General features: G+C 58.5%; 2 protein-coding genes across 5 annotated transcripts; both read right to left on the bottom strand.

Annotated features, from left to right (window-relative positions):
• Window positions 1-1,201: 1,201 nt before the first annotated feature.
• Window positions 1,202-6,150, bottom strand: ELANE (elastase, neutrophil expressed). 4 transcript variants are annotated; one of them, XM_015122309.3, is made up of 6 exons: window positions 5,824-6,150; window positions 4,706-5,139; window positions 4,055-4,211; window positions 3,744-3,885; window positions 1,640-1,870; window positions 1,202-1,476 (listed from the first exon to the last, which is right to left on the bottom strand). In XM_015122309.3, the coding sequence occupies exons 2-6, from the start codon at window positions 4,770-4,772 to the stop codon at window positions 1,282-1,284; spliced, it is 792 nt and encodes a 263-aa protein (XP_014977795.3). In that variant the 5' UTR covers window positions 4,773-5,139; window positions 5,824-6,150; the 3' UTR covers window positions 1,202-1,281. The 4 variants fall into 4 exon arrangements, with proteins under 4 accessions (XP_014977795.3, XP_077835026.1, XP_077835027.1 ...); XM_077978900.1 differs by having other exon boundaries at window positions 3,744-3,888; window positions 5,824-6,138; XM_077978901.1 differs by having other exon boundaries at window positions 3,744-3,888; window positions 4,706-4,831; window positions 5,438-6,118.
• Window positions 6,151-8,688: 2,538 nt separating this feature from the next.
• Window positions 8,689-15,142, bottom strand: PRTN3 (proteinase 3). The gene is made up of 5 exons (XM_015122292.3): window positions 15,042-15,142; window positions 13,110-13,275; window positions 12,673-12,814; window positions 10,341-10,571; window positions 8,689-9,071 (listed from the first exon to the last, which is right to left on the bottom strand). Exons 1-5 carry the CDS (start codon window positions 15,106-15,108, stop codon window positions 8,901-8,903), a joined length of 777 nt encoding a protein of 258 aa, XP_014977778.3. The 5' UTR covers window positions 15,109-15,142; the 3' UTR covers window positions 8,689-8,900.
• Window positions 15,143-15,439: the final 297 nt, after the last annotated feature.

Raw genomic sequence — 15,439 nt, 5'->3', positions numbered from 1 at the left:
CAATATGGTAAAACACGGTCTCTACTAAAAATGCAAAAATTAGCCGGGCGTGGTGTCGGGCACCTGTCATCCCAGCTATTCGGGAGGCTGAGGCAGGAGAATCGCTTGAACCTGGGAGGTGGAGGTTGCAGTGAGCCGAGATTGCCCCACTGCACTCCAGCCTGGCAACAGAGTGAGACTCTATCTAAAAAAAAAAGAAAGAAAGAAAAAAAAATAGAACGTGGGGAAGTCACTTCTTGCTCCATTGCCCTGGCTCTGCTGCCCCCTGGTGGTGGCTTACTCCAGCGATGCCCAAGACGCTCTGGAACATTTCAGTTGGATGATGATGATGATGATTATTATTTTTTTTAAATTTATTTATTTATTTTTTTTGAGATGGAGTCTCGCTCTGTCACCCAGGCTGGAGTGCAGTGGCCAGATCTCGGCTCACTGCAAGCTCCGCCTTCCGGGTTCACGCCATTCTCCTGCCTCAGCCTCCTGAGTAGCTGGGACTACAGGCGCCCGCCACCTCGCCCGGCTAGTTTTTTGTATTTTTTTTAAGTAGAGACGAGGTTTCACCATGTTAGCCAGGATGGTCTCGATCTCCTGACCTCGTGATCCACCCGTCTCGGCCTCCCAAAGTGCTGGGATTACAGGCTTGAGCCACCGCGCCCGGCCTATTATTATTATTATTATTACTATTATTATTACTATTATTATGTTATGTTATTTATTTATTTTTGAGACGGAGTTTCGCTCTTGTTGCCCAGGCTGGAGTGCAATGGAGCGATCTCAGCTCACTGCAACCTCCGCCTCCCGGAATTCAGGCGATTCTCCTGCCTCAGCCTCCCGAGTAGCTGGGATTACAGGCATGCGCTGCCACGCCCAGCTCATTTTGTATTTTTAGTAGAAACGGGGTTTCTCCATGTTGGTCAGGCTGGTCACGAACTTTAGACCTCAGATGATTTGCCCGTCTCGGCCTCCCAAAGTGCTGGGATTACCGGCGTGAGCCACTGTGCCAGGCTTGGGCCATTCTATTTTATTTTATTAATAAAGAGGGGGTCTTGCTATGTTGCCCAGGCTGATCTTGAACTCCTGAGCTCAAGGGATCCACCGGCCTCAACCTCTCAAAGTGCTGGGATTACAGGTGTGAGCCACCACACCCGACCTACTGACCATTTTCAACACCCAGTCACACAGCCAATGAATATCAAACACATTCTACAAAACGGAGGGATGTTTATTGTACCAGATGCTGGAGAACGCGGCTGTGGGCAGCTGAGGTGACCCAGGGGGTCCTTCTCAGTGGGTCCTGCTGGCCGGGTCCAGGGAACACGGGTGGTCCTCGGAGCGTTGGATGATGGAGTTGATCCAGTTTACAAACAGTGCCACCGGGGCAAAGGCATCGGGGTAGAGCCCCGAGGCACAGCCTCCCCGGACGAACGAGGCAATTCCGTGGATTAGCCCGTTGCAGACCAAGGGGCTGCCAGAGTCCCCCTGTGGAGGCAGACAAGGTGGGGAAGCTGGACTGGGAGGCCCCGCCCACCTGCCCGCCACCTGTCAGGGTTGGGAAGTCCCTCCTAGGGTCTAGCCACAGTGCCTGTTGCTGCAATCCGGGCTGGGAGCAGGTGGGGAGCAGAGGGACCCCCGGGGCACGTACAAAGCAGACGCCGGCCCGCCGACGCCTCACGAGAGTGCAGACGTTGCCACGGCGGCAGAGGGACGTCACCACCGTCACGTTGAGCTCCTGCAGGACACTGGCGATCCCACGGTTCCCGCCCAGATGGCCCCAGCCCATGGCCAGGCACTGCACCCCGTTACCCACGCGGCGGCCCTGGGCCGGCAGCTGGGCCACCCGCACATTGTTGTTGATGGTGGCCGACCCATTGAGCTGTGGTGGGGGTGACAGATCGTCAGTGCGTCACGCGGGGCAGTGGTGATGACCCTCCCCTCTGCGGGCCTCAGTTTCCCCATCTCAGGTTCCACTGTGGTTCTGGGATCCTGCAGAGCAGGACACCCACCCTGCAATCTGCTCCCCAAGGCGAGCCTCAGTTTCCCCATCTGTGCAGGGGAGCCATCACCAAGGCTCAGGGCGTTGGAGGTTGTCCCTGGATGTGGCAGGAAGCAGTAGGTGCTCAATTAACAGAAAAACTACAGCCGGGCGCGGTGGCTCACGCTTGTAAGCCCAGCACTTTGAGAGGGCGAGGCAGGAGGATCAGTTGAGGCCAGTAGTTCAAGACCAGCCTGGGCAAGCTGGCAAAGCCCCATGTCTACAACAATAAAAAAAAATGCCAGGTGCGGTGGCTCACGCCTGTAATCCCAGCACTTTGGGAGGCCAAGGCGGGTGGATCACAAGGTCAGGAGATCGAGACCATCCTGGCTAACACGGTGAAACCCCGTCTCTACTAAAAATACCAACAATTAGCCAGGCTTGATGGCAGGCACCTGTAATCCCAGCTACTCCGGAGGCTGAGGCAGGATAATTGCTTGAACCTGGGAGGCGGAGATTGCAGTGACCCAGATTGAGCCACTGCACTCCAGCCTGGGCGACAGAGCAAGACTGTGTCTCAAAAAATTAAAATAAAAAATTAACCAGATGTTGCCAGGCGTGGTTGCTCACACCAGTAGTCCCAGCACATTGGGAGGCCGAGGTCAGGAGATCAAGACCAGACTGGCCAACATGGTGAAACCCTGTCTCTACTAAAAATACCAAAAATTAGCCCGGCGTGGTGGTGCACGCCTGTAATCTCAGCTACCTGGGAGGCTGAGGCAGGAGAATCGCTTGAACCCAGGAGGTGGAAGCTGCAGTGAGCTAAGATTGTACTGCTGCACTCCAGCCTGGGCAACAGAGCGAGACTCCATCCCCCCCCCAAAAAAATGTGTGTATATATATATATGTGTATCAGCCAGCCGTGGTGGACGTGGTGGACATGTTGGTGGCACCTGTGGTTCCAGCTACCCCCAAGGCCAAGGTGAGAGGATGGCTTGAGCCCAGGAGGTGGAGGCTGTAGTGAGTCTCGATCATGTCACTGAACTGGGTGACAATTATGAGAAAATTGAGTGACATGTCATGAAACTCTCCTCACCCTTCCCAGGGAGTAACTTTTTTTTTTTTTTCCTGAGACCCAGCCTGGAGTGCAATGGCACGATCTCAGCTCACTGCAACCTCCGCCTTCCGAGTTCAAGCCATTCTCCTGCCTCAGCCTCCCGAGCAGCTGGGATTACAGGCGCCTGCCACCATGCCCAGCTACATTTTTTTGTATTTTGGTAGAGACAGGGTTTCACCATGTTGGTCAGGCTGGTCTTGAACACCTGACCTTGTGATCCACCCGCCTCGGCCTCCCAAAGTGCTGGGATGACAGGCGTGAGCCACCGCGCCGGGTCCCCAGGGATTGAATCAGAACTGTAAGCCGGATACACGGGCCCCATTTCCCAAAGACAGAGGCGGCCCCTGCCCTCGGCCACAGGGCTGGTGAAGGGAGCGACACAAAGAATCACCGGAAGTTTGTTGATTGACAGCAAATCCGGGCTTGCCTGCACAATCTCATTTCATCCGTCAACAGCCCATAGCGGGTATTTTCCCGTTTCCCAGAGGTGAAGACTGAAGCACAGAGAGGGGCTCGCCCAGCCCACGGTTCCACCCCAGGTCCCCACAAGCGGCCCCGACGCGCCCCTGCGTCGCCACCTCCACCCTCCCCAGGCCTCTGGCCTCTGCCCCTGCGCCCCCCGCCCCGGGTGTCCCTTCCCCCCGCGCCCCGCGGCACCTGGAGAACCACGATGTCGTTGAGGAAGTTGATGGGGTCGTAGCCGTTTTCGAAGACGCGCTGCACGGCGAACACCTGCCGGGTGCGCTCCTGCTGCTGCAGGTTATGGGCTCCCAGGACCACGCGCACGGAGCGGAAGTTTCTGCTGGGAGGAGAGGCGGTGGCGAGGGGCGCCCTGGGGGTCAGGGGGTCCCCACCCGAGAGGCCTGCGGGGGAAGGTGCCGGAGCCGCCCCGGGGCCCTGGCCTCCCCCGACCGTTCTCAGACCGGGACGCGGGTCCGAGCCGGGCGCACACCCTCATGGCTACTCACACGTTCGCCACGCAGTGCGCGGCCGACATGACGAAGTTGGGCGCAATCAGGGTGGCGCCGCAGAAGTGCCCTCCACGCCGCTGCAGGGACGCCATGAAGGGCCACGCGTGGGGCTGCGCTTGCCGACCGCCCACAATCTCCGAGGCCAGCGCGGGGCCTGGGGACACACCGGGTGTGGGTGCTGAGTGCCTGACAAGGAGCCCGTGCCTTCCCGGCCACGGGGCCCCTGGATACCCCACCAGGAACCCGCGGGACCCACCGGCAGGAACCCACGGGATCCCCCACCAGGAGCCCACGGGATCAGGACCATTCACACCCCTGTTGTTCAGATGAGGGAAACTGAGGCACGGAGAGGCAAAGGGACCTCCCCACGGTGCCCCTCCAAGGCACAGCCAGACCTGGACTCGAACCCAGAGGGCGCCCTGCGAGCCTCCCCCCCACCCCCCCGCCTCGGTTTGCAAACCCCAACTCTGGGATCCTGGTGGTGGCTTCACCACTCAGAACCTCAGTCTCTTCTCCTGGTCCCCTTGTCCCAGATGGCACCTCCCCAGTGAGGATGAGGGACCCACACTGGTGGGGCCCACCATGAAGAAGTGGGAACAGAACCCCAGGGACAGAGGGAGCAGCGGAAGGATGGACACAAGGACTCACCCTCCAGCAGCAAGGCCGGCAGGACACCAGCGAGGAAAAGGCAGGAGAGTTGGCAGCCAAGGGTCATGGTGAGGCTGGTCTCTGGGGTCTCTGCCCCTCCGTGCCCACCCGGCTCCTCTTATAGCCCTGTGCCAGGAGGCCGTTACATTGCCCCACAGCTGGCCGGCGCCCCCCACTTCCTCTCTCCTGGCACAGGGCGTTGATGAAAAGGGGGAGAAAGGGGGCAAGAGGCCGGGGTTGGCTCCGGTGGGGCCGCCAGACAAAATTCAGGATGCACAATCGCGTTTGAATGTCAAATAATCGACGTGGGTCTTTTATTTAGTTTTTTGGAGACAGAGTCTTGATTTGTCGCCCAGGCTGGAGTACGGTGGCACAATCTTGGCCCACTGCAACCTCTGCCTCCCAGGTTCAAGTGATTCTCCTGCCTCAGCCACCTGAGATTACAGGTGAAATCACCACACGCGGCTGATTTTTGTGTTTTTAGTACAGACCGGGTTTCTCTGTGTTGGCCGGGCTGGTCTCGGAGGTTTTTTTTTTTTTAATTTAAGTCTGTCCCGGTAAGTCTTTAATAAATTAAGACTTAAATACTTAAGTCTTAATTTAAGTATAAGGATATACTTACCCGAAATGCCCAGGTTTTACTGAGCATTGCTGTGTTTTTGCCAAACCTGCCAAACCTAGACCTGTGGGGCTTAATGCGGGTGGCCTCACCTGCCTCAGTTTACCCAGGGCCCTGTGATACCGGCCACATGCAGCTGTGTCGCCTGCCTCAGTTTACCCAGGGCCCTGTGATACCGGCCACATGCAGCTGTGTCGCCTGCCTCGGTTTACCCAGGGCCCTGTGATACCAGCCACATGCAGCTGTTTCGGGCACTCACGGTGCAACAGGCACCTCCCTGATCCTTCTCAGGGTTCCTGTTTGGGATGAGGAAACTGAGGCATGTCAAGGGCCTCCCCAGGAGCTGCAAGTTTAACCCAGGTCTCTGGGACCCACAGCTGGACGGAGATCTGGAGCTGGCTCACTCCAGCCTTGCTCCCTGAACCTCAGGGCTCACTCTCAGGGCCGGGCCTTCCATCCCGTCCTTGGCAGTCACCCACAACGGGGAACTCACTCTCACCCAGGCTCACGGTCAGTCCCTGGACAGCAACTGAGGCTCTGACGGTCTCTCCCGCCCTTCTGCCTTGGTGAGCTTCCCCGAAGCCCTCCCCGCCTGAGGCAGGGGACCGGCAGGCAGGGGTGCTGGAGAGAGAATTCCTGCCCAGGCCGGGAGGCTGGAATGAGGATGTTCACCCAAGCCTGAGGGCTTCTGCCTGGAGGAACTGGCAGGGGAGCTGGAGCCCCAGCCACGGGGATGGGATTCCCAGGACCCAGCCCCAGGCTCCGGGTCCCGTTCCTCTTCCCATCCCCCCCACGATGTTCCAGCTGCAACGGCTGGGCCAAGGCTGTTGCAAGAACCAACGTCCTCCTGGCTCCGGGACAAGGGGAGGGGAAGGGAACCAACGGGCCTGACTCCAGGAACAGGCGGGGCGAGGGCACCCGGGGACACACAGAGCCTGGGCCGGGCTGGAGTCCTGACGTGACCAAGGACAAGTGGACTCCCATAGCTCTCAGGTTAGAGGGACAATGGTCCTGCCCTCCCAGAGCCTGGCACACAGCAGGCACTCCATCCACGTCTGTCCTGTCCTCAGCGTAATCAGACACACACTACCCTGCCTCCTCCCCTCCCCTTTTGGCAGGATTCCCACCTTGCTGCCTTAACATCACCGTGGTGCACTTAGTAAGCACCTGCTGTATACACAGCCCTGTTTCAAGTCGGGGATGGGGGCGGCCATATCTTGGGGGGGGGGCGCTTGGCCTCAAGCAGGGAGATCAGACTTGGCGTCAGCTGCATTTATTGAGCACCAGCTGTATACCACATTCGCATGTGCAGTTATTGTTAAGTGTGCTGACGCTGGGTTCATATCCTGGTTCTGGTGTGGCCTTTTGGCCACTGTGTAGCTTCAGGCCCCTGAAATAAACTCCACGACTCAGTTTCCTCCTCTGTAAAATTATAATCATAGGATCCATCACATAAACCTATCACGAGGGTGAAATAAATTAACGTTCGTAAAGTTCTTAGCTAAGAAAGTGTTGTCTGGTCGGGCGCGGTGGCTCACACCTGTAATCCCAGCAGTTTGGGAGGCTGAGGCGGGTGGATCACCTGAGGTCGGGAGTTCGAGACCAGCCTGACCAACATGGAGAAACCCCGTCTCTACTGAAAATACAAAATTAGCCAGGCCTGATGGCGCATGCCTGTAATCCCAGCGACTCGGGAGACTGAGGCAGGAGAATCACTTGAACCCGGGAGTCGGAGGTTGCAGTGAGCCGAGATCGCACCACTGCACTCCAACCTGGGCGACAAGAGCGAAACTCCGTCTCAAAAAAAGAAAAAAGAAAAAAGAAAATGTTGCCTTTGAGAGCTTGTTAACCATTAACTGTGGCAGGGAAGGTAGGGTTGTTATGGTCACAGCGGGTATAGACTCCAAGGGGGACGTGGGGTCTTCCGGGAGGCCAGGAGCGTGCTAAGATTACAGCAACCTGGAGGTGTTCATATGTAAAGAGTCACTGAGGACCCACTTGGGCAACACAGCCAGACTCCGTCTCTACAAAAAAATAAGAAAATAGCTGGGTGTGGTGGCACCTGTGGTCCCAGCTACTTGGGAGGCTAAGGTGGGAGGATCACTCGAGCCCAGGTGGTTGAGGCTGCAGTGAGCCAAGACTGCACCACTGCACTCCAGCCTAGGTGACAGAGTGAGACCCTGTCTCAAAAATAATTAAGTAGGCCGGCTGCAGTGTCTCACGCCTGTAATCCCAGCAGTTTGGGAGGCCGAGGCGGGTGGATCACCTGAGGTCGGGAGTTCGAGACCAGCCTGGCCAACATGGTGAAACCCCGTCTCTACTAAAAATATAAAAATAAGCCAGGTCTGGTGGCGCATGCCTGTAATCCCAGCTACTCAGGAGGCTGAGGCAGGAGAATCGCTTGAACCCGGGAGGTGGAGGTTGCAATGAGCCGAGATCAGGCCACTGCACTCCAGCCTGCGCGACAGAGCAAGACTGTCTCAAAAAAAAAAAAAGGAAAAAAAAGACAAAGGACAGCAAGGAGCTATGTGTGTCCTGAAGCAGGTCGTCCCCTCTCCGTGGTTAATGCCTCCTTCTCGTGGCCACTTGTCCGTCTGAGCTGGACTGTGAGTCCCACCTCTTCCCTGCCTCGGACCGCCCCTCTGGCCACCCCCCAGTTTATTCCTCATGCTTCCACCAGGGGACTCCTCCCCTGCCTACCCATCCTAGGAGAAATAGCGCTCCAACCCCATCACCCCTCCCCTGCACCCACACCCCTCCCCTGCCTGCCCTCCTCCCCATTCCCTGGCCTCTCGCCCTCAGGCCTCTGCCCAGACCGTGCCCCCTGCCTGGTGGCCCTTAGGATGTTTCTGTTCACACCTTGATCTGCAGCTCTGGCACTGCCGCCTCCTCCAGGAAGCCCTCCAGGGTGCTCCCCCATCCCCATCCGCCTCCTCAAGGAGCCCCTGAGCCGGCAGGGACACAGTGGGAGCCCTGAGGGCCCACATGGGCTTCTCGCCAGTTCTAGAAAACGTCTGGGGTGACTCCATTTTCCAGATGAGGAAACCGAGGCACGGAGATGAATAACAACCTGCCAGAGCCACTCTGATGGGGCCGGGTTAGAACCCACAGCCGGGTGACTCCATTTTCCAGATGAGGAAACCGAGGCACGGAGATGAATAACAACCTGCCAGGGCCGCTCTGATGGGGCCGGGTTAGAACCCACAGCCACGAGCATCCAGGAGAGAGACCCCCTGCAAGCTGGGCCCCCATCCCCCCTCCGACTCCCCCCATCCTGAGTTTGGGACTCAGGGACTTGAACCCTGGGGACCTCTGGGCAGTTCCCCTCCCCTCCCTATGTGGGAAGGACAGACAGGAGCCGGGGGGAGTTTCAACGTTTATTGAGGTCACGGCGGGGAGAGGTGCAGGGCCGGCCTGTCTCCCGGAGCCCCGAGGGAGGCAGTGTGGTGGGACGGGTGAGGCCGTCCCGGACCCGGGTGGAGGAGGCAGTGTTCGGAGAAGAGCTGCTTCTGTCCAAAGATCCCCCTCCAGGGTTTGCAGCCGGGCTCGGGTCCCGGCCAGCGCTGTGGGGGCGGCTCAGGGGCGGCCCTCAGCCCCCACGCGGCGCAGTATGGAACGGATCCAGTCCACGTAGAGGGCTACCCGCGCGAAGAAGTCGGGGAACTGGCCGGTGGCACATTCCCGGATCACAAAGGAGTCTACTCCCTGGATGACGCCATCACAGATCAGGGGCCCACCTGAGTCTCCCTGGAGGATGGGGGATGGTCAGTCACCCAGGCTGGCCCCAGGCAGCCAGGACGGGTGCTGGGGTGACCACAAGCTGTTTCAGAATCAAATGCTTCCAATCTGGAACTTTCCCTCCCTCCCTCCCTCCCTCCCTCCCTCCCTTCCTTCCTCCTGTTCTGTTGTGTTTTGTTCTGTTTTGTTTAAGACAGAGTCTCGCTCTGTCATCCAGGCTGGAGTGCAGTGGCGTGATCTTGGCTCACTGCAAACTCTGCCTCCCGGGTTCAAGCGATTCTCCTGCCTCAGCCTCCCCGAGTCTCTCAAGACAGGGTCTCGCTCTGTCGCCCAGGCTGGAGCACGGTGGCACAATCATAGCTCACTTCAACCTCTAACTGCCTGGCTCAAGCGATCCTCCTGCCTTAGCCTCCTGAGTAGCTGAGCCTAAAGGCTCACACCACCACACCCGGCTAATATTTAAATTATCTGTAGAGATGCCGTCCTGCCCCAGGCTGGTCTCAAACTCCTGGACTCAAGCGATCCTTCCACTTCGGCCTCCCAAAGTGCTGGGATTACAGGTGTGAGCCGCCGCTGCTGTTCTGGAATTTTCTTTAACATGTGTGAGCACCAGCCAGGCACGGAGGCTCACGCCTGTAATCCCAGCACTTTGGGAGGCCGAGATGGGTGGATCACTTGAGGCCTAGAGTTCAAGACCAGCCTGGTCAACACGGAGAAACTGCGTCTCTACTAAAAATACCAAAAAATTAGCCAGGCACAGTGGCAGGCATCTATGCATCCAGCTACTCAGGAGGCTGAGGCAGGAGAATACCTTGAACCCGGGAGATGGAGGTTGCAGTGAACCAAGATCTCATCACTGCACTCCAGCCTGGACAACAGAGCGACACTCTCTCAAAAACAAACAAAAAAAAAAGTGTGAGCAGGGAGGGGCTGAGGTCATTTGTAGGAACTGGGCATTTATGGGCCTCCCGCTGGATACCTGGACTCCTGGATTCTGGAAGGGGCCGCCAGGTGAGGGCATATGGGTCTCCCACACCTTCCTGTGGTCCTAGGGGGGAGTGGGGGGCAAGGGACCCCCAGACCCACCCAGGAAGCCAGGTGCAATGTGAGTGCCCCAGCCCGCCGAGCCTGCCCGTTGGGTGTTGGGTGTGCCTGCCTTCCAGGTCCGGAGACAGGCACAGCATGAAGCCACACAGCTAGGAGGTGGCGTGGAACCCTGACCGCCGCCCTCCTCCCCTCAGGGCAGCCCGGATCGCCACGGGGAGCGATGTTACTTACAAAGCAGATGCCGGCACTACGGCGAGGGACGAAAGTGCACACGTTGTGTGTCCGGCACAGTAAGGTGACCACAGTGACATTGAGCTCCTGCAGGACCTGGGCTGGGGGGTCGTGGGTGCCCACTCGGCCCCAGCCCATGGCCAGGCACTGGGTGCCGTGGGGCACTGGCTGGTCCTGCCGTGGCAGCTGGACTGTGGCCACGGAGGCACTGAGGTTGGCCGGACGGTTCAGCTGGGGCAGAAGGCAGATGGCAGTGAGACGCTGCTCCCACGCCACGGTGGCCGCCCAGGCCACCCTCCCACACACCCACCGCCTCAAAATGCCACGCACGGCACGCCGCTCCCTCCGCCTGGGCCCCACGACCCCCTTTGTCCCAGTTGTCACTGTTGTATTCATTCATTTTCTTTTTTTTTTTTTTTTTTTTTTTTGAGACGGAGTCTAGCTCTGTCACCCAGACTGGAGTGCAGTGGCGCGATCTCGACTCACTGCAAGCTCCGCCTCCCAGGTTCACGCCATTCTCCTGCCTCAGCCTCCGGAGTAGCTGGGACTACAGGCGCCCGCCACCACGCCCGGCTAATTTCTTTTTGTATTTTTAGTAAAGACAGGGTTTCACCGTGTTAGCCAGGATGGTCTCGATCTCCTGACCTCGTGATCCGCCCGCCTCGGCCTCCCAAAGTGCTGGGATTTGTATTCATTCATTTTCTTTCTTTTCTTTTTTTTTTTTTTTGAGATGGAGTCTTGCTCTGCCACCCAGGCTGGAGTGCAGTGGCGCGATCTCGGCTCACTGCAACCTCCCGGAGCCCTCCCGTTGGGTGAGGTGGCCAGCCTGGTCTCAAACTCCCAACCTCAAGTGATCTGCCCTCCTCAGCCTCCCAAAGTGCTGGGATTACAAACGTGAGCCATAGTGCCCGGCCATTCACTCACTCACTTTCTTTCTTTCTCTTTTTTTTTTTTTTGAGATAGAGTTTCACTCTTGTTGCCCAGACGACAGTGCAATGGCACAATCTCGGCTCACAGCAATCCCTGCCTCCTGGGTTCAAGCAATTCTCCTGCCTCAGCCTCCCAAGTAGCTGGGATTACAGGCATGCGCCACCACGCCCGGCTAATTTTTGTATTTTTAGTAGAGATGGGGTTTCCCTTGTTGATCAGGCTGGTCTCAAACTCTCAACCTCAGGTGATCTGCCCGGCTTGGCCTCCCAAAGTGCTGGAATTACAGGCATGAGCCACCACACCCAGCCCATTCATTCATCTTCAAAGCACTTTTTTTTGGTGAGTTGGGGTCTTGCTCTGTCGCCCAGGCTGGAGTGTAGTGGCGCGATCACAGCTCACTGCAGCCTCAACCTCCTGGGCTCAAGTGATCTTCCCGTCTCAGCTCATGAGTAGCTGGGCGCATGCTACCATGACCAGTTGATTTTTAAATTTTTCTTTTGTAGTCCGGGCGTGGTGGCTCCCGCCTACAATCCCAGCACTTTGGGAGGCTCAGGAGGGCAGATCACTTGAGGTCAGGAGTTCAAGACCAGCCTGGCCAACATGGCAAAACACCGTCTCCACTAAAAGTACAAAAATTAGCCAAGCGTGGTGGTGCGTGCCTGTAATCCCAGCTACTCAGGAAACTGAGGCACGAGAATCGCTTGAACCTGGGAGGCAGAGGTTGCTGTGAGCCGACACCGAGCCATTGCACTCCAGCCTGGATGACAGAGTGAGACTCTGTCTCAAAAAAATAAAAAAAATAAAAAAAAGTCTTTTATAGAGATGGGGTCTGACTAGGTTGGTCAGGCTGCTCTCAAACTCCTGGCTTCAAGTGATCCTCCCATCCCGGCCTCCCAAAGTACTGGGATTACAGGCATGAGCCACAGTGCCCAGCCCCAAGCACTTACTGAGCACCACCTGTATGCCCGGTCCTGTTCTAAGCCATATGAGTCTGATAGTGAACAACACAGACAAAAATCCTCTGACCTGGGGAGATGGTCTTTCCGGGTGAGAGGAGGCCAGGAGCGCTGGGTGACTGAGAGGAGCACACGGTTCAGTGGAGAACAGTGAATCGGGGAGGGCTGTGGCTGTCCTTGCCACTTCAAGTGGGGTCAGGGGAGATGCCAGAGGAGGCAAGGGTACCTGGGTTTCTGGGGGAACAGCACACCGGGCAGAGGCACAGCCAGGGGAGAGGCGGGGAGGAGGAGGGGCCTGGTGTCCACAGAGCGGTCTCTCCCCCCAGTGCCACCGGACCCAGGCTGCAGCGGCCTCGGTCGTGGCCCAGTATACAGTGGGTGCTCAATGAATGCTTGCTGAAGGAATGGGGGCCCCGGAGCCCTCCCTGGCGGCCCTGCCCGCGCACCTGGATGAGGAGAACGTCGTTGAGTTTGTTCTCAGCGTCGTAGTTGTTCTGAAACACCTGCTCCACCGAGAAGTGCTGCTGGCCGGGCTCCTGCGTGCGCACGTTGTGGGCTCCGAGCACCACGTTCACCAGGTGGTGGGGGCTGCGGGGGTGGCGCGGTCACTCCTCGGCGCCCTGGACACGCGCTGCGCCCCGCACCGGGCCCTTCCCGAGGCCGGCGGAGCAGCCACAGACCCCCTCCCGCGGCGACCCTGTCCCCGGGGACCCCCAGAGCGCTGCCCCGGCTCTCCCCGCTCCCACAGCTGCCCACGCGCGAGGGGCCTGGGGTCAGCAGCCGGGACTCAGCCGGGTCCTCCCCGGGCAGAGGGACAGCGGCCCGGCCGGGGCTGGAGGAAGAGGCCGGGGCGGACGGACGGCGCTGGGGAGGGGACCCTCACATTTCCTGCAGGCAGTGCGCGGCCGTCAGCACGAAGCTGGGGTGGATCAAGGTGCCCCCGCAGAAGTGGCTGCCCAGGACCCTCTGTATCTGCAGCGAGGCCATGTAGGGCCTGGAGTGTGGCTGCGCCTCGCGTCCGCCCACGATCTCCGCAGCCCGGGCAGCACCTGCGGGGGAGTCCAGGCGTCAGGGAGCCCCCAGGCTGCAGGGGAAGGGGGGATGGCAGAGCAGCCCCGGGGGTCTCCCCGTCTGCAACCCTCTCAGCGCCTGCCGGCTGGTGGGGAGGACCCAGCGCCCGGGCCGGGGGTTATTGCAAAGGCGCAAAAAAAAAAAAAAACAAAAAACAGGCGGCTGTTTTCAGTCCTGAGGGTCAGGAAAGCTTCCAAGACGCAGACCAGGCCGGTGGCTCACGCCTGTCATCCCAGCACTTTGGGAGGCCGAGGCGGGTGGATCATGAGGTCAGGAGATCGAGACCAGCCTGGCTAACACGGTGAAACCCCGTCTCTACTAAAAATACAAAAAATTAGAAGGGTGTGGTGGCGGCGCCTGTGGTCCCAGCTACTCGGGAGGCTGAGGCAGGAGAATGGCCTGAACCCGGGAGGCGGAGCTTGCAGTGAGCCGAGATGGCGCCACTGCACTGCAGCCTGGACGACAGAGTGAGACTCCGTCTCAAGGAAAAAAAAAGTTAGGTGTGGTGGTTCACACCTGTAATCTCAGCTGTGTGGGAGGCTGAGGCAGGAGAATCGCTTGAATCCAGGAGGCAGAGGTTGCAGTGAACCGAGATCGCACCACCGCACTCCAGCCTGGACAACAGAGTGAGATTCCGTCTCAAAAAACAGAAAAAAGGGCCGGGCGCGGTGGCTCAAGCCTGTAATCCCAGCACTTTGGGAGGCCGAGACGGGTGGATCACAAGGTCAGGAGATCGAGACCATCCTGGCTAACACGGTGAAACCCCGTCTCTACTAAAAAAAATACAAAAAACTAGCCGGGCGAGGTGGCGGGCGCCTGTAGTCCCAGCTACTCGGGAGGCTGAGGCAGGAGAATGGCGTGAACCCGGGAGGCGGAGCTTGCAGTGAGCTGAGATCCGGCCACTGCGCTCCAGCCTGGGCGAGAGAGCGAGACTCTGTCTCAAAAAAAAAAAAAAAAAAAAAAAAAACAGAAAAAAGGCCGGGCGCGGTGGCTCATGCCTGTAATCCCAGCACTTTGGGAGGCTAAGGCAGGTGGATCATGAGGTCAGGAGATCGAGACCATTCTGGCCAACATAGTGAAACCCCTTCTCTACTAAAAATACAAAAATTAGCTGGGCATAGTGGCGGGCGCCTGTAGTCCCAGCTACTCGGGAGGCTGAGGCAGGAGAATGGTGTGAACCCGGGAGAATGGCGTGAACCTCCCGGGTTCAGTGAGCTGAGATGGCGCCACTACACTCCAGCCTGGGCGACAGAGTGAGACTCTTGTCTCAAAAAAAAAAAAAAGAAAGAAAGAAAAAAGGAAAATTGCCCTCAGGATAGGGACCTGAGGGGCCCCATGCTCTCTTTTTCCCCTGATTCCGGCATCACTAACTCCTTGACCCTTTCACTCACTCACTCACTCATTCATTCATTCATGCATATTCACTGAGCGTTTGCTGAAGGCCGGGTGCTGTCCAGGAATTCGCTTGTTATAGGTAATTCTCAAAACAGCTCCCCAGGAGGAAAGGACTGGCTTTAGACCATTGTACAGATGGGCAACTGAGTCAAACGGCCGGGGGTCCCCCTTGCCCTTGTCCTCCCCGCCCCTGCAAGCGGTGGTCCCGAGCAGTGAGTGGAGTCTCCCCTGACCCTGCCTCAGTTTCCCCAGCTGTGCCAGGAGGGCTTTGGATGGACCTCGTGGTGGATATTTCCCCAGAATCCACCAGGCCACGGAGGCTGGACGGGCGGGCACGTGGCTCACTCACCACTCAGCAGCAAGGCCAGCAGCACGGACGCCAGGGCAGGGCTGGGGGGCTGGTGGCTGGGAGCCATGGTGGGGTCCAGGGTGCACCCACGGTCAAGCTCCTCTTATAGCCCAATGGCAGAGGCTGTTGGGTTGCCCAACGCCCAGGCTGGGTCCCCACTTCCTCCTTTTGCCTTGGGAGCCTGGGAGTCAGAACGGACTCCAGGGAGGACGCGGGGGCTTTGGACTCAAGGTCCTGAACTTCGTGGGGGCAGGGAGGCTGACTCTCACCCACCCAAGTCGGGGGTCCCTGGCCAGGTGGGCAACATGGCCACAGCCCTCAGCGCCACACACACCCACGTGCCACCCACAAGGAGATGCCTCCCTGATGAGGTCCCTGTGGCCCCCACAAAGCGGGCC

The sequence above is a fragment of the Macaca mulatta genome, chromosome 19 (assembly GCF_049350105.2).
Source record: "Macaca mulatta isolate MMU2019108-1 chromosome 19, T2T-MMU8v2.0, whole genome shotgun sequence".
Lineage (NCBI taxonomy): Eukaryota > Metazoa > Chordata > Mammalia > Primates > Cercopithecidae > Macaca > Macaca mulatta.
This window is presented reverse-complemented; position numbering and strand designations above follow the sequence as displayed.